The sequence below is a fragment of the Papaver somniferum genome, chromosome 10, assembly GCF_003573695.1.
Source record: "Papaver somniferum cultivar HN1 chromosome 10, ASM357369v1, whole genome shotgun sequence".
NCBI lineage: Eukaryota > Viridiplantae > Streptophyta > Magnoliopsida > Ranunculales > Papaveraceae > Papaver > Papaver somniferum.
Window position 1 is genome coordinate 80,555,711 of NC_039367.1, and position 17,974 is coordinate 80,573,684.

Here is a 17,974-nt window from a genome sequence, read left to right on the forward strand (position 1 = left end):
TGATAGCTTCAGAAGTAACTCCAATGCACTCATGAGCAAGGTAGTTAATATCGCGTATCGGTCTCGTATCGGCCGGGTCCGATACACCTATACAAAAGATTATATCGGTTTTTATCGGTGATACATGATTAGAACTAGAATTTAAATATTTATAAAACCATAGTAAAAAACGATAAGAATCATACACATATATGAAAAATAATAAGAATTATACACATATCTCAAACTTCCAAAATACAAGGTGGTTTATTAGCCAACAGTGTGATTGTTGTCCCATTATGTCGGTAATCTTTTTTATTATCCTTCATATTTATCTTTTATATTTCCCTGCCTTGTAATCGAAATATGGTTTCCATCTTATATCCTACCATAAAGTCATTAATTTTATACTATAAATAAATTAGGGCTTTTTACCTTCTGCAATTTACGTTGTACTTGTGTGGAAAGACTAAATGCATATTGATGGAAAATTTATTCACAGAAACTGATATTATCGGTGTACAAGTAAAACCGATATATCGGTCTGTATCGGCATGTACAACCGATAATATCGTTCCATGTTTGTATCGCCGATATTTTCAATATTGTATAGGTATTTTCCGATACCCGATAAAAACATGTAATATCGGCATGTACAACCGATATTGACTACCTTGCTCATGAATAATTCTATCCTTGAGAAAAGCTCGTTGTTGAAGAAAGTTAATTATTAAAGCAATGATATTGAGTTGTCCGCCCGTTTTCAAGAAACTACTGCATCTTTGAATCTGCATCAGTAATACTCCCCATTATTGATGCTTTTTGTTGTTTTCTATTTTGTTCTTTCCCCAAAGCATGTGATACTTTTATTTTTCTATGATATGTCCAAGCAAATCCTTAATAACAATCAGTATTGTTAAAATTCTCTCTAAAAGCCGGTAAAGAATTTGCTAGTCAAGTTTATATTTGTTGTGCAAGTCTTTTAAAAGATTTCTAATGACATAATGTAATATCTCGTTATTCGGCAGTGGTTGGCCGAATGGAATATAAGTAATGGTTTGTCATTTCCTGCCACCGAGGCCTTTTCAGCACAATTGGCTCCAGAATTGGCAGAAAACTCTGCAGTTAATCGTGCTTGGGCGGGAGTAATCCAGGAATAATCCAGAGATGGGTGACCTCCTGGAAAATTGTTGCTGAATTATCGCAGCAGAGGGAAAAAAATTTGATCGCACTGCGCAATCTAAATTGAACGCGCGGCTTCTCAAACTGTTAGATTTTGGAGATGTGACATCAGCAAATTGGAGTTAAACAAACCGACTTTCTCAGACTGCCGTATCTTTTCATGTATCTTCTTTTTCTATTTACCCAAATCTTTCGCATTATTCCTTATTTCTTGGCGCCAACGAGGTCTCAATCCTTTTATTTTGGAAGACCATGGTATCACACAAAGATTATTATTTCCAACAATTTAAAAAGTTCTCTCACCTTTCGGCTGGCATCTTAACCCTTCCATTTCTACTTCGAAGGTCAATCAATTATGGCAATGTCGAGTCACTACTATAACTATTACCACCACCTTCTTTGCCTTACTGTACAGATGGTAAGAATAATAGAATTTGAAATTAAACTCAGTGTGCTAAATTCTCAATTTTGCAACTTCCCCGACAAAAACACTAGAAATGTTGTTCATTCCAAGCAAGTAATCACCTGCAAGTAGTAAATTTTTGTTAGTATTAGAGATTCAAGTTAGTAAAAATAACTAAAAACACCTTAAATCAGTAAGTGCGACAAAAGTGCTAAAAGCTCTGCACCAATACAACGGCAGGCACACAATAAGAGAACAAATTGAAATAGACAAGAACAATTCTAAGTAAATATAGGCATCAAAGAGGATTACAAATTCAGGAATATATATAAGAGACACAGTGAACTATGTTTACCTCATTTGATTGCACATTATAGGCTGCTTTACCTTCCATCATAGTTGGATCCTACGTAAATATACCATTCGATTATGAACCACACATGTTAGGCTTCTTTTAGTTGGGATATAGTTTTATTTAATTGCAAATGTATATGAAAGCATACCATGATGGAAATGATACTTGGATCCTTTATGCTATAAGAGTTTTGAACGTTGTTAAATATGGACCATGAAGCATGTTGGGAGTCACTAGTTTGCAACAAAAAGAGAAACTGATTCGAGATCGATGTACTACTAGAAAAGATTGTAATGAAATATATCAATACGAGATGATACCTACAGTACTGTGTCTGTGTGTACGAAATTTTTCTTGAGTAGCTGTGTTATTGTGAATCAGTTCTACAAGCGAATGTTTTATTTCTGATGGATAAAATATAAATCTAGGTCTCCTAAAAAATAGAGATATAGAGGAAGAATATGAAACATTTGGGTAAACAGTAAGATATAAAATCGGGTAAATATATCCTGAAAGATACAGCAGTCTAAAACTCGCGTGTTTAACTCCGGTTAACTCCCCGTTTGCTGATGTCATATCTCCAAAATCTAACAGTTGTGAAGCCGCGAATTCTATTTTGATCTCGCAGCGCGCGATCAAAATTTTTCCCGTAGCAGAGCCCCTTGAAAACCCCACACTGTCAGATAACCGCAGTGGCTAAGTCGGAACAGTATCGGTGGAGAGACGGGTCATTACACATAACGTTTACGATTTTCTATTCTTTGAGTTTGCAAGCGAAGTAATCAATTAATCTACTGAAGTTGACAAATCTTTCATTTAACAAATGTTCTTACAAGTATTATCACAATCAACTATATATAAAATGGTTTGTTGTGGTGCTGCTAGATCATAAATACTCACACGAGCAAAAAAAAACCTGCAAAAACACACCAATTTAAATTTTAACACATAAAAATACTAAAAGAAAAAATTCTTAAAATTATATGAATACCAGAAATTCCCAATTTTAATAATTAAGGAGAATAATTTTATCTTAATATTTAAGGGAACATTATTTAAATACCCTTCAAATTCGCCCATTAAAATATACCCTTATTCAATTTTTAAAAACACCCCCACCTTCGGAAAAATGGAAGCAACTAGCACAAATTGCTTTCAGAAGTGGACGTAACTAGCACAAGTTGCTTCTAGAATGGACGCAACTTTATACAAGTTGCTTCCAAAAAGTGGAAGCAACTTTCTTAAATTGACACCAAAAAAATTATTTTTTACTCCACCGGAGTATTTGTGCAACTGCAAGGTCAACAAAAAATGGAGGTTTTTTTTAACATTCCCACAATATTTAATGTAAAAAAATGTCCTGCAAAGTGAGGATGGAAAAGGGAGGGTTTAGGATGCGTCAAAGTTATCCAGAGACAAACAAGAATCTGATTATAGGGTATTAGTTCCTATACAACATCGCTTAGTTTAATGTAATATAAGCAAAAGAAAAAACCTAAAGCATATACATATACATATTGGTTTGCAAAGAGAAAATTAATATTCAAACTAGAAAGTGAATATAAAGAAAAAGCTCCAAAGAACCGACAATAATCCACAAAAAAAAATAGTGTGTTATGTTTTAGAAGGTTATAATTGGGGCGTCACCATCCAATAGAGGGACTTCACTTGGATATTTAGTGACCAAAAATTTGGTTATGGGGTACTTTTGATTCAATAGCAACTGTCCAAACTACCCTTCAATTAAAATTAAAACTTAAAAACAGAAACAAAACCTAATTTCTATTCTTCATTTTTCACATTTCAATTGCTCTTCTTCTTCCTCTCCTCTTTCTCTTCATCCTTTTCACCGTAAATCCATTTGAATTCATTTCATCGAACAAACTCATGGTGTATGTAAGGTAATAATCGAACATACCCATCTTTGTTTACTTGTTTTTGTGCTTAAAATAGGTTAGATTGAATGCAATCGAAGTAAAATTAGGGTTTTAGTTACTTTTTGCTAGTGTTACGTCTGGGTACGTTACTAGATTTTTCAACCGTAATTTAGTTTTTGAAGAACTTACGTCTAGGTTTAGTTCAATTCAACCGTAAACTTTGATTTGCATGTTGTATTACGTCTAGGTTTAGTTGAATTCCAACCGTAATTTTCAATTTTACGTCTAGGTTTAGTTGAATTCCAACCGTAATTTTCAATTTTACGTCTAGGTTTAGTTTACTGAATTTTCCTTTCGTCAACCTAGCCGTAAATTTCAATTTTACGTCCAGGTTCCTTTTAATTCCAACCGTAGAAATTGATTTTACGTCCAGGTTTAGGTTAATTCCAACAGTAGAAATTGGTTTTACGTCCAGGTTTGGATTGATTCCAACCGTAAAAATTAATTATTATCTAATAAAATTGAATTAAATTAAAATTAACTAAAAGGTTGTTCGGTCATTACAAAATTATTTGACATAAAGGGTTTTTAATATTATTTCTGGGTGACCCATTTTTGTCCTATTAGGTGACGCCCCTCTAATCGAATGTGACGCCCCAATAATAACCTTCATGTTTTATGCATAATCTGCTAATTACTGTTCGAAAGAAAGCCAAATAGGAATCATACTGTTCGAAAGACGAGCCAAATAGGAATCAAAGTCCACAAGGGTTTGTTTTGAATTTGGTAAACCAGATTTACGACCAGTAATGGGTACGATAAATGGGCGTTTGTTTAGTATTGCGTTTGGGTACGGTACATGCCTACAATAGCAACTGTAGAACCCGCGAACGAATTAATCAATCAGTCGTGTTAGGGTACCCCTCCAGACATCCTATAGCTCTTGAATGAAATTGTGTCTGGCTAGCTGGATGCATCTTGGTTAAATGAACGACGAACATGTATAGGTACCTTTACGGAATCACATTTAAAGGACATTTTTCAGGGGATACTACTACATGATACCAAAGACGATTTTAAATAGTGAAAGGGGATGGATAAAAAATTGAAAAAAGCAAAAGTCGCTCTGAATTGTTCTAACCAAGACTGAGTCGTAAATTTTGGACTCCCGCCTACTATGCTTGAGAGAGGAGGACTAGAGTCTTATGTCCAAGTTTGGGATTAAACTTAATCTCTACTGCATCTTCGCAACTTGGTTGATACAATTACAGGAAGAGAAAAAACACCTTACCTGCTGCTATGCACAACCTTTGAATGCTCTTAAGCAAGAAATTGAATCATACAAGCAACATACAGTAGTCTACATTTCCATTCTTTTCAATCAGATCACTTTCCACCCATATTACATAAGCAAAAAGAAGCAATTTGAAAACTACCATTACAAAATTAACAACTCAGGTTCAAGCACAAATGGTTTAGACATGAATACATAATTTTAACATGATTCTGTTGACAACTACTAATGTCCGTACATACTTTGGAGTTCAGATTATCTGTTCAGATTCCTGCAACAAAAGATGGGATTAATGAGACGAGAACTGAAGTTGGCGGTTTCAGTTATGTAGCTTTTTTACCGCAACACAGGCATAATATTTTCTCATCAGGTATATATAATGAAACAAATGAATAGCTAGTTGAGTATATATATATTTCAATTGAGAGCCAGCATTGCGATGTGTAGGATTAATAAACGTTCATATACTTGGTTGGCTTAATTATTTATATTCTTACAGGTTTAATAATTAAAGCAGGTTTTTGAAAGGATCACAATGGGAAATGAGAACCGTGAAAGAATATTTTCTTTTTTTTTGTTTTGAACCATGGAGAAACAACTCAGCAAGAGCTTTTTGTTGGTTTGCAGAGAATGAAACTACAGCAACATTTTGTTGATGGACATGAAATTTATCTGTGTTTGCTTATCCTTCGTTCATATCAAGTATACCAAATAGCTCTTTGTAGATATGATAAGAACAGTTATAAACCATTTTTATCTTAAATGATATAAAAAGATGTTTATTGCAGTCTACTCAATTTAATTGTATGACTTAAATCTATCAAGAGATACGACCGTTCAGCACAGACGTTAAAGAGTTTAGCGGCCAGAATATCAGGTCATTAAGCATGCTAATAAATGAATATTATAATCTATGATTTAGCAGCGGCGGCACTAGAAAGATTAACTGATGGCACTTTGATCCTCAAAAAATGATGGTTTAGCACACCATAATAAGGTCAGTGAAAAGATTTAGGGAGGACAACACCGTGGTCACAAGATAAGGCTTAGTCACCAAAAAAGATGACTAAACCCTTTTTGTATTAACTATGGTCAATGGTGTGAAACACGTTCAATGATTTAGTAAGGATCGGAAAACACCAGTCATACTTTTAGCCGCACATCCTTCAGTGACCTGACTGACGGGTTGCCCATGACCCTCACTAAATCGACTTAGTGACAAAAAAAACAGTCTTAAGCCACGTTTTCTGGCCTTCACTAAAACTGGACTTTCCTGTAGCGATGCAAAATGACTCGAGTCCATATAGTTTCAATGTCGAATTAAAGGAGGAACTTAACAGATTACCTCAAAGATTCTCGAACTTCCAAGCATTAGCTTCATGGTTTAGGAGCGCGACAAAACCCCTTTGGAGCTGTTCACTCGCAAGAAAAGCAAAAACAGCATTAAGGAGAAAATTTTATTTAAAGTACACTGGGAATGTTCGTTCAGCTGTTTATCTCAGTGAAGTTGAGATAAACAGGTATACAAGCATTCCCAAAGCCACTTATAGATTTGGTTCAATGCTTTTTTTATCTTCTGGGAATCAGGGTTTTTACCCCCCCTGTTTTTATTTCTTTTATCAACAATGGCCACTCTGTAGGTTTGCTTTTAAAATAAGATAAACAAACAAACAAAAACAAAATAGAACAATAGTGCAGTTACAAGACCAGAGTCAGACCTTGGCACTTTTCCTTGACGGCGTGGATCGTACTCGGTAGCCTGTCGAAGAGCTCTTGCAAAAGCCTTAAATGTTGCCTCAATAATATGGTGAGAATTTTTTCCAGCAAGCTGCACTCACCGAAAATTTGAATGTTCAGGGGGGAACAAGAAAAATTTCCAGAGTTAATAAAGCGTGCAGAAACTATGATACCTTGATCCAAGAGGCGAGAGGCAATATCATTGGAATAATTAATTCGACTAAATAATCTATAAGTTTGATATTTTTAACAGCACTAACATTTAACACTGCCATTCGAAGGCATTACCTGTCGGATATGAAGGGTCATTCCAGAGGTATTCACCAAGGACTGAAAAAAATGCTCCACCAACTAGAGAAACAATTCAGAAGATTGGCATCAGATACCATTTGTAAAAGTGAGGAAGAAGAAGTGAAGTTTAGAAACTACCTGGGTGTCATACGTTCCAACTCTTTGAGTGGGTATGGATAAATCATAGCCCAAATAAGGTCTCCCAGATAAATCCTGAAAAGAAGTGTGTAAATATCAAATATGCAGGTGCTAGTGGAAAACCAAGTGCTGGATAAGATTGTTAAAACATCAATGGCTTTGAAATTCGATGAAGACGACTACTTTGCCACATGATCCTACAGCCCTACTCTATCAATAGGAGGTTCAGACCCGCTTGACCAACCTCAAAAAAACAATCTACAGAGCAATCAATTACTGTACAAATAGATATTAAATATGGACTAAATTAAGATTCCGTGGAAGATCAAGTACTAGAAATGCAATTGTTTTTCAATGTTTATCAGATGCACCTGCACCAAAGAAAACTACTTCTCAACATCAGATCTTACAGTCCTACTCTAATACCTATTAAGCTAATGTAACATGTACTCCTTAGTCACACTGTTGAAGCATGAAATATTGATAGATAATTCTGTGTCTGTCTGCATCAAATAAATATTATTTGTCTAACTTTTTTTCTGTTTGCTGAAGCAGGTAACTTTCTGATAAATGAGATAACTATCATGGAATTATGCCGACTGGAAACAAAGAGAAAAGGAAAAGGGAAAACAATGAACCTGTAATATGAGCTAAATATACTTAACAGATAAAGATATTCAAAAAAATAATAATTTTCAACGGTCTGCAGAGTTGCTACCATTTAAAGTGACACTTAGGCTCAACTAAGAGAATGAATTTCAGACAACTGACAATCAGATGATGACAGTAAAACCTTCTCATTCCTACTTGTCTACTCAATTTGTGACATGCTATTTGTGCCATCCGTGCAAGCTAATGCCAAAGACAATGCTTAATTTACAAACTAACACACAGCTACTTGACTGCCGCTTAAGAGGAAAGCTTCCACCCTTGCTCGCTCCCTCTATCCCACAAAAATCAACCAGAAAGTAACACCGAAACTGAGAGTGTAATGATAAATAAGAGGTAGACCCGCATGTTGAGTCAGTCTGATTTATGATCTTTCACATCGATCACAAGAAATTCTATTAAAGCTACCAATTTTCTGTCTACAGTGGCGGTCTTCTTTCTTGATGACTAAAGCTATATAAGGGGAATTTAGAATCAGTGGTATACCAGTGAAACATGTACAAGAGATTCATCAAGAGGAGCTGTAAAGTCTCCGAATCTGTTAATTCCTTCTCTATCCCCAAGTGCCTGAAGTAAGCTCTGCCACATCACAAAAATGAAATGTCATGAGAACTCAATACACATTAACCCGATGAGGCAAAAAACAAACAAAATTCGTAAGAAAGCAGAAGCATAAACAGAATCTCAAACGGAATTGGAGAAGTAACTAGATGAACTCATTAAATTATTCTAGAGATGTATCACCGTTCCGATAGCGAGTGCCACATCTTCATTTGTATGATGATCGTCGATATGAATATCACCAGTAGCTTTTACATGTACATCAAATAACCCGTGTGATGCAAGTTGCTGCAAACATAAACACATCCTCATAATAAGAAATTCAGCTACTCAAGAAAAGAATCATCTAGATTGGAGCATGAAGGATTCACCTGAAGAAAAAGTATACCAGTAATTCAAGAAAAGGATAGCTACTGTCTTAGACTCCCTATGTCATTACTATCTCACTCTGAGTTATCGTTCTTCCCTTAAAATCACTTAAAATACACATGTGCCACACAACACCAATTGTTAATTGATGGACAAACATCCCTAGTATGCAACTAAAAGATTAAAGTATAATTTCTTTAGTTTGGTGTAAGCAAACTTTACCAACTTGTTAGCTGTTTACATTATTTGTCATTGCCATATTAACAACCTAATCAAGAACTTATCAAATAAGACTATTCTCCAATCTATCCCCAAAACCTCACTCTTACGCTCAAATCAAGCCTCTTAGGCTCAAACCCATATTAAATGATGACAATCAATTCTAGCTATATAATTATAAAGCTATAACTATAGGGTTTCAACATGATAAAAAAGAAAAACAGCTAAAGTAATTTACAGGGGAATAGTTAAGCAAGGACTCCTCACAAAAACAAATTGCTTCATGCTGCAGTTCAGCTCGACAATGAATTCTAAACCCTTAAATTTGGAGTATAAGTTAAGATATGGAAAAGGAAAAATATACTTACATCCAACATATGATCTAGGAATGGAATACCAGTATCACTATCAGTAATTCCTGTACCATCCAAATTTATTTTCACTTGTACATTCGTTTCCTTTGTCACCCTTTTGACTTCTCCAACTCTACTTGCTGAAAATGTGAAAAAGAAATAACTACTTGTCATCTGAATCAATATTAAAAATCCGAGAAGGAATTAGCTGTCACTTTAAATATCTACCATCACCTCATTTTGATGTCTCCAAAACCACATGCAAACTGATAAATCATGCAAGGTAAAAACTCCCAATTCTTCTACACACTGACTAGCTTCTGTCATACCTAGCCAATTTACTCGAACATAATTTCATCAAATCTTGCTAACCTTATCTACAAAGTTGTAGTCATGTTTACATTATTTGCACCTACTTGGAAAAAAAATAAAAAAATGAAGATTCTAGTAGTTTGAAACATTACTCTGAATCTATCCCAAAATTCTTTTAAACACACTCACCAAAAACCTAATCCATGCTAAAACATCAGTATACTCCATAAATATAAATACAGATAAACTAAAAACAAACAGTTTCCTAACAAAATGAACCAGAACCCATACTTCCAAAACCTCAAAGGAAAGAAAACATAAAGTTTGGATTATTTTTATAATGGTTTGAACTATCATTCTATAGCAAAGCCAAAGGGATACACTATTAGTTAAGCCTTTTTCACTTCCCTAGATTAAGAATTTGAAACTGATAGGATCATAATTAAATAAAATTAGGGCACAAAGAAAAAAATGAAAAAGAAGTTTGATTTTCGTTTACCAAATGTAGAAGCTGGAATTGAGGAACCATTTTCTCCGGCTTGAGAAGCAGCAGAACAAATCGTCGCTATATGTTTTGATTCCATTTTTGTAAGCTTTTGAAAACGATTTGAGTTCACGAATTGGAGGTTGCACTTATTAGAAAAGACCCTAACCTTAGCTTTTAATGCTTGAGAAGAAGGAGAAGGCAGTGTGCCGAGATGAGAAGGAATAGAGAGCTCCATGATTCCCTGTTGAGTTAGTTTGTTTTTGACTTGTCAAAACTCATACAAAAGGAAGAAACCACAAGGGTTTTGACCATTCGGAATAAGTCAACGCTAGTCAGATGTTGAGTCTTTGATTGAAGTATTTAGAAGTTGCCGATGGCAGCCACAACGTTAGAAAAAATTAATCACTGCTTGTACGGAATTTGATGTTGGAAACTGTAGATTTATGCAGTAAAGAATGGTAATCCTCTAATATATAATTGTGCAAGTCATAAACATTGATCAAATTACATATATGGCATGATACACCGATCCTGTTACTAGTATGTCCCGACACAACAGAGACGATTGATTAGGTGAAGTCTTTACCACAAAAAATGTTCTTTTCCCTAATATTCATTATCCATCGACAAATCTGTGGTCTACTGGAGCAATAGCAAAAAAATCACTATTACTCAGAATTGAATTTGAACAAAATTACAATCAGAATAAGAATAACAACATCCATGAGAAGCTCGAATATCATTGGTGAGTACTGAGTACTAAGTTGTATCCGTCAAATCAACTGCTACTTTTGTTATAACTGCAACATGCTGCCAAATGCCAGCTCTGAAATAGAAATACCTACTGAATCTTGGGTGTCTTGGGAAGCTGCTGAGCAAGACAGAAGGAATACCGTTATCTTGATCGAACTCATTAGTTTCTTATCTGCGTGTGAAGTGTTTTCTTCTGTCTTCTGTGGCAGTTACGGGACCACCTCGTAAACCATATACAATGTTGCTATCGTTCAACACAGAAGATCACTTGCATCCTCTGAAGAATGTTGAAGCTTGGATTTCGTGGGAGAACATGATATATGGCCATTTTCCTTGATATTAGGTTGATCCACTGCCGATTCCTCTTCTACAGATGCAGAACATAAGTGATTACTTAAGGCACAAGTATCAAATGCTGAATCACCAGAAGCAAGTGTACCAGATATGGCTTCACCAACTTTACAAGCAAAATTATCTGCATTATCGATTACGTTCGAATCAGAAGTAATAACTTCTCCCGGAGAAGCAGCGCTTATATGACTAGCCACATCAGTAGTATCACACACCAAATCAGCAGGAACTAAGGTAACAATTACGGTGTCGGTAACTGCATCGTCAATCTCATGTTCATTGTTGATAACAGTCGCACTAGAATTTAAAATTTCTTTGTCAGTAGCAGAATCCTCTTGTAGACAAGAATCACCCAACTTATTACTCACATCAGACGTATCACATGTGATATCCCTACAAGTTACGGAGCCAGATACAACATCAATGATTTCATCGTTCATTCCATGTTCATTATCGACAGCAACCGTGTCAGAAGCACTGGGATCATGCTCAACAATCGAACCAATATCACATTTATTGTTCACTGTTGAGCCAGATACAACACCAATGATTTCATCGTTCATTCCGTGTTCATTATCGACAGCAACCGTGTCAGAAGCACTGGGATCATGCTCAACAATCGAACCAATATCACATTTATTGTTCACTGTTGAGCCAGATACAACACCAATGATTTCATCGTTCATTCCGTGTTCATTACCGACAGCAAGCGTGTCAGAGGCACTGGGATCATGCTCAACAATTGAACCAATATCACATTTACCGTCCAATCCGTGTTCATCAACGATAGCACCCTTGTCAGAAGCACTGGGATCAGGCTCAGTGGAGCCGCTATCACATTTATTGTTCACCTCGTCGATATCACTGTTCACTGTTGAGCCAGATACAACACCAATAACTTTATCGTCCAATCCATGTTCATCAATGATAGCACCCTTGTCAGAAACACTGGGATCAGGCTCAGTGGAGTTGATATCACATTTATCATTCACCTCGTCAATATCACATTTAATGTTCACCTCGGACATACTCTGATCGGTGCTTCTAAGTCCAATGGCATTTACAACTGCAGAAACAACTATAGAAGATTAATAAGCACGTGATAATAAATAAAAGTTAGGCATCTGTTCAATAAATTGGTTAAGATTAATCAGTACCTAACCCATCAGTTTCCTTTTGTTTGGTTAAATTCTGCAGCAATATTTCTTTCTGTAGTAGCCCTGTACCAGGAAACACTAACATATTCATGGACCTCTTTTCTTGCTTCTGTGATTCGTCAAGGGGCTTGAAGTCGAAGACTTCAGTCCATGTGTGCAGGAGCTCGGGGATAGCAGGAATAACCAACCTTCCAACATTGAGAGAATAAAGAGCCTGAAAACATGAGCAGCATAGGAATTAGATAACAAATTACCAACCAACATATAAGGTACGGATAAAGTAAGACAAGGTAATGGAGATCCAGCACTAGTTCCTAACAAGATTAATGCTGTGATAAAATTCACTAAATGTTCAAAAGCATTCAAGTGAAAGAGTACACCAGTAGTTTGCTCTCTCCTAACAACAGATCAATTAGAAACAAAGTCCAAACACTAGAACAGATAGAAAAGACTTGGTCATCAAACTCCTAAGTACGAGGGACTCTTATTAACTTACGGATTCAATTGCAGATAGAAGCCGGCGGCACATCCCTTGACGCCTATAATTGAAGCGGGTACCAATAAATGGCATCTCTGCCAACCTGGTCCCATGGATCCTGTAAAATTTAATAATTAGTTTACGGTAACTGCAAATTGAAAAAAAGATAGCAATAAATAGCATTCTACAAACGAACTATATTACACAAAATGCAGAACATGACAGGAATGACTATTTTAATAAAGTAACAATAACACATAACAGCATGTATATAGAACAAGGCGGAGTCTTATCAAGCTGACCAAATGGAAACAGTGAGGACGCTTTATAAGATCAAAGAACTAATCGCTTGCTTAGGTGAAAGCGCTCTTGCCCTTAGAAAACTATTGAGGATGTCAGAAGAAGCTGCTGTTTCTTCTTTTCCTTCTGTTTCAAAAGACTATTTATCGTGGCCTAAATAAATTAATAGGGAAAGGAAAAATTAAGTTATCAGTGGCCTTCAAGCACCATTTTGTAATTTCTTCAAGCAATCTTAATTTTGGGAGGTTAAAAAGATCATTTTTTTACTGTGTTAACCACAGTTCTGTTGTTCCATCCTGCAATCTCAAAGATATTTACTTAACTGTAATTATAGAGCAACAAATTGGGCATAGACGGTTTAGGAGGAAGAGCACCTGATAGTTGCCGCAGAGATGATCTCATCACTCCTTTCCAGAATAACAGTGTAGAAGCCACCATAATTGACCCGATTAAAGTTCGACCTACAAAAGGTAGAGGATTAATCAGATATAAAGAAATCATTGAACCATTGCCTTACTGGAATCCTACATGACATATGAAGAGGTTAATAAGTGAAAACTAATTAATGACCATAAATGAGTTGCTTTTAAAGCCTTGAACTCACCAAGAATTAATTTCACAAATATTGTAACATATTAAAGCATATTAGAACACATGGCAGACATACAGTGATGTAAATGTTCCAACTCGTGAGCATATGGGTAATGAGGGCTTACCCGCAATTGTAAACCACATTACGGATCAAACTGATCCCAGTCCTCTGATCAACAATAGGAAAAAAGCATTCATTCATCACAGTCAAGGCTACAGCAAGTTTGGAATTGCACTCTGCTTTTTGAGGTGATACACGAGAAGATGTGTCCAAGTCTAATTCAGTACGCCTAATCAGAGACCATGAAAACCCTTCTTCGAGTTCATTTTTAGCTCCAAGGAGCTTTTGCAGTTGATTATAGATCTGGAGAAGAAATATGCATTACAGAACTTACTTTATGTCTTTTTCGTATGTACAGAAAACGGCAAGTACATTTAAACTAGCAAGAAGAAGAAGAAAAAGGATAACAGACACATGGTGAGGGGGAAGAAAAAATGAAGAGAAAAGAAAAGGGAACACGAAAATATAAGTGAGAAGTTGGGCAAATTCGAAATCGTATACAATACCTTGCTGCATTTCACCCCGCAAAAGGAAATGTATGATTTATTACGTTTTATAGGTCTAGCATCCGGATCCAGACCACATGATTTATGATCTGCAATAGGCAAGAGTTGTAGATAAAGTTCAACAACCATTACAAAATCAGCCCATTATGAAAGAAAAACAATCTAGGTGAAGAGCATCATAAGAAAACTAAGAAACATACATTTTTCCTCGCACAGACCACAGGTAAGCAAGACGGAAACAGCTGTATCATCCCCTTGACCTCTTCTTCTACCAACTAACTTACAAACTTTGCAAATACAATTTGGACAGTGCCAATCACCAGGAGGAAACATCTGCGTTGTGAAATAAAACAAAATTAACTTCCACTTGTAAATGAAGCATTTTTGGTGGGTACTGATGCTACTTTGGTAAATCAACTATGTTAGTCAAAAAACTTACAAAGACTGAATGGGACACGGGAAATTTGAAAAACATATAGCAGTCACTAGTTTGTATAGTAATCAATATGTATGATAAATAATTAACACAGACAACTCGTACCTCTATGCCTAAGCACCTTTGGTGAAATGTGGAAGGACAACCATCGCAGCAGATCAAATTCCCCCCATCTGCACAGATGCCACATGTATCATCGTTTGGGTCATTAGGGTCATATTCCATTAAATGGAACCCAGTGCGATCAGATTCCTCTTGCTTGTTCCATGCATCTAGCTGGCACTGAAGGAGGGAAACCCCAGAATCTACATAGATATTTTGGAGAGGCTGCTGCAGATTGCTTCCCGCATGGATCTCAAATTCTGAAACTGTAACGATTTTACCACAGCAATCACAATGAATGCCATCCCTTGTAATCTGGCCCTCTTGCATTGCTCTTGTACCTCTCCGATTCATATACTGAACTTTTCCATTGAGAGGCACAGCACCCATGTCAATCAACCAGGATAAAACACTTCTTTTCCCAGTGAATGGAGTGAAACCATCATCTGAATTCTTCTTCTGATTAGAGCTACGAACTAACAAAGCACCTCTCTTTTGCTTTCTCTTCTTTTTTCCTTGTTGCAAATTAACATCAGATGCTAGGCCTAGGGCTGACTTCTGAGTTTTGCCCGTCTTTCTCAGTGCTTTTTCCTTCTTTAGCTCCGTCTTTCTTAGTGCACTTTCCTTCTTTGACTCTGGCTTCCTAAGTGCCTTTTCCTTCTTCTGCTCTGGCTTGCACAGAGCCTTGTCTTTCTTTGACCCTTTTTGTCCAGTTTTCTTCGAGATGTTACTTCCTTTACCAGCCTTTTTCTTCGCCATATCCGCCATCCTTTCTTCCTTGCTGCGTCTTTGCCTGGTTAATTGACTGATGAGCTCCTCTGGTATGGGTGTAAACGACTTACTACTCTCACCACCCTCATTTTTCCATTCCGTAATAAAAGCATTATACGCCTTGACAATAGACCAGAGTCCACCTCCTCCGTTAGGCCTGATGTATATAGAATCCTGGTAGTCTCTGTTATTTCTCTGCCTATGCTCAATTTTCCATCCTGCATCCAAAAGTATTGTCCTTATCTGGTCACGTATTCTGTTTTGTTCTGTTGACCTACTATCCCCAACATTTTTATTCCCATGTCGTGTTGAGTGACTTAATTTGGATTTCAAGGTTCTGAATCCTTTGTTCCTTATCTCTTTCTTGAGTTTAGTACTCTTCTTGTGACTTGAACACAGTGACGAGGAAACAACTGTTTTCTTGGACATCGTATCGTGGACTTTAAGGTTTGTGGTTGACGAACTTTTCTGCGACTTTACCTGATTCTTTTCTGGCGAAGGTGGAGGAGATGGCTGTGATTCCTGCTTAGTGGTATCAGCAGACCTCAAACCCTTTCTAGTTCCTTCCCTTTTGAGTTCAGAACTCTTCTTAGACTCTCCAGCTTCCTTTTTGACCATCACCTTTAAGACATTATCATATTCACTTTGCACCATTTCATTCGATGATTCAGTCGCAGAAATACTTGTCGGCACAGAAAGAGCAACGAACTCTCCATCTTCTGTCATCTCATACTTTTTTTTCTTCTTCCTCCTTAACTCCTTTTGCCGAACGCTCACACTTTTTCCTTTATCAATAACTTCTCTACTGCACTCAGTTTCTCTCGAGAGCTCTGCCTTCTTCGACTTTAACACACTACTACTACTACTACTACCACCCTTTAAACCCCCATTAATATCTGGATCAACCTGGAACCGCACTTTTTTAGACTTCTTAACTAGAACAATGTCATCAATCTCGTCGTATTCATCGTATTCAAAAACATCTAACCTACTCCTTTTCTTTCCATCTTCAGCTTCACTTACCCCATTATTCACAATTTTCTTACTGTCGACTTCAATTTCTTCTCTAATTACCTTTCTACGACGGATTAATAAATCCTCACTCGATTCTGAACCATCACTATGGACTTCCCTTTCTCTCTTTAACTTCTCCTTCTTCTTCGACCTATAAACTTTCAACTCCTTCACAGACCCACCGTTCTCAGTAGCCCCAACATCCCCTTTTTCTTCAACAACAAGTCCTGAAACCCTATCTTCGTTATCCATCATCACAATCAGATCACCAGATCATAAACCCTTTCTTTCATCACCATCAACAGTGCCTCAATTTGAAATGAAGTTTGCTGCTATTTAGTTCTCCTACTCAAAATTAACAAAACCCCCAAGAACCCTAGAATCAAAATCCCCTTTTATTTCTCAATAATTAAGTGCAAAATAAACAATAACACACGGATCTGAAGAAGAGGAAGAAGGTTTATATTCAAACAAAAATCAGAGTTAGAATTCGAAAAGGAAAAAGAAGATTAGTATTAAGTTGGTTACCTTTTAGTGAAGAAGTAGAAAACCTAGTCGATAACTGCGTTGACAAAATATATATAGGTTTTGGCGGGGAGATTCAATTGTTTCTGCAAGTTAGAGAGAGAAAGGGAACAGAGAAGGGAGAGATGAGGAGAGTTTAGATGTAGAGATCGAATTAAATACTGATAATGGCTATGTTTTTTTTTTATTATTTTTTCTATCTCTCTGTGTTATTACTTGTGGAAATTGCCTAATTGGGAATCGTCGTTTCTGTTTCCCTCCAAAACGTTATATCGGACACGATTTTTCGGTGTTTCTTGTGAAATTTTATTTTGACTTTTTCGTCGTCTGGGGTAAATGGCTAAAATTTGATTTGGTGTTCATGTCTTCCTTCACCGATCATTTGAGGAGTCATGTAAATACAAATTGAAAGTGCAAGTTGTGGAAAGAGATGGAAATTTAGTTCGAGTGTAAGAATCTGCGACTTATCAGATCAAGCTTTAGGAAAAGAAGCTCATACCAGTTCCATTGCTAAGCATTGAACGAGTTAAAGATTCGAAAACAAAGCCACTGCGCATATATAACCTTTCATCCGGCCAAAGAGCAAATAACTAGTTGTCCATGACGGTTTTGCACCTAGATACGATTAGTAATTAGAAGATGCATCTAGTTCATCCAATAATTTTAGTTCATCCAATAGTTTTGAGTTTGCACCTACTTTACA

General features: G+C 36.4%; 2 protein-coding genes across 5 annotated transcripts; both read right to left on the reverse strand.

The window, feature by feature from the left end:
- Positions 1–5,111: 5,111 nt before the first annotated feature.
- On the reverse strand, positions 5,112–10,590 carry LOC113317968 (imidazoleglycerol-phosphate dehydratase-like). The gene is made up of 9 exons (XM_026566084.1): positions 10,239–10,590; positions 9,443–9,567; positions 8,670–8,774; positions 8,412–8,504; positions 7,257–7,331; positions 7,116–7,178; positions 6,809–6,918; positions 6,436–6,502; positions 5,112–5,361 (listed from the first exon to the last, which is right to left on the reverse strand). Exons 1-8 carry the CDS (start codon positions 10,459–10,461, stop codon positions 6,475–6,477), a joined length of 822 nt encoding a protein of 273 aa, XP_026421869.1. The 5' UTR covers positions 10,462–10,590; the 3' UTR covers positions 5,112–5,361; positions 6,436–6,474.
- Positions 10,591–10,869: 279 nt separating this feature from the next.
- On the reverse strand, positions 10,870–17,469 carry LOC113317967. 4 transcript variants are annotated; one of them, XM_026566082.1, is made up of 9 exons: positions 17,275–17,469; positions 14,965–17,091; positions 14,624–14,756; positions 14,424–14,512; positions 13,982–14,220; positions 13,640–13,726; positions 12,984–13,083; positions 12,488–12,701; positions 10,870–12,408 (listed from the first exon to the last, which is right to left on the reverse strand). In XM_026566082.1, exons 2-9 carry the CDS (start codon positions 16,999–17,001, stop codon positions 11,231–11,233), a joined length of 4,077 nt encoding a protein of 1,358 aa, XP_026421867.1. In that variant the 5' UTR covers positions 17,002–17,091; positions 17,275–17,469; the 3' UTR covers positions 10,870–11,230. The 4 variants fall into 4 exon arrangements, with proteins under 4 accessions (XP_026421867.1, XP_026421866.1, XP_026421865.1 ...); XM_026566081.1 differs by having other exon boundaries at positions 14,965–17,122; XM_026566080.1 differs by having other exon boundaries at positions 14,965–17,186.
- Between the last annotated feature and the right edge of the window lie 505 nt (positions 17,470–17,974).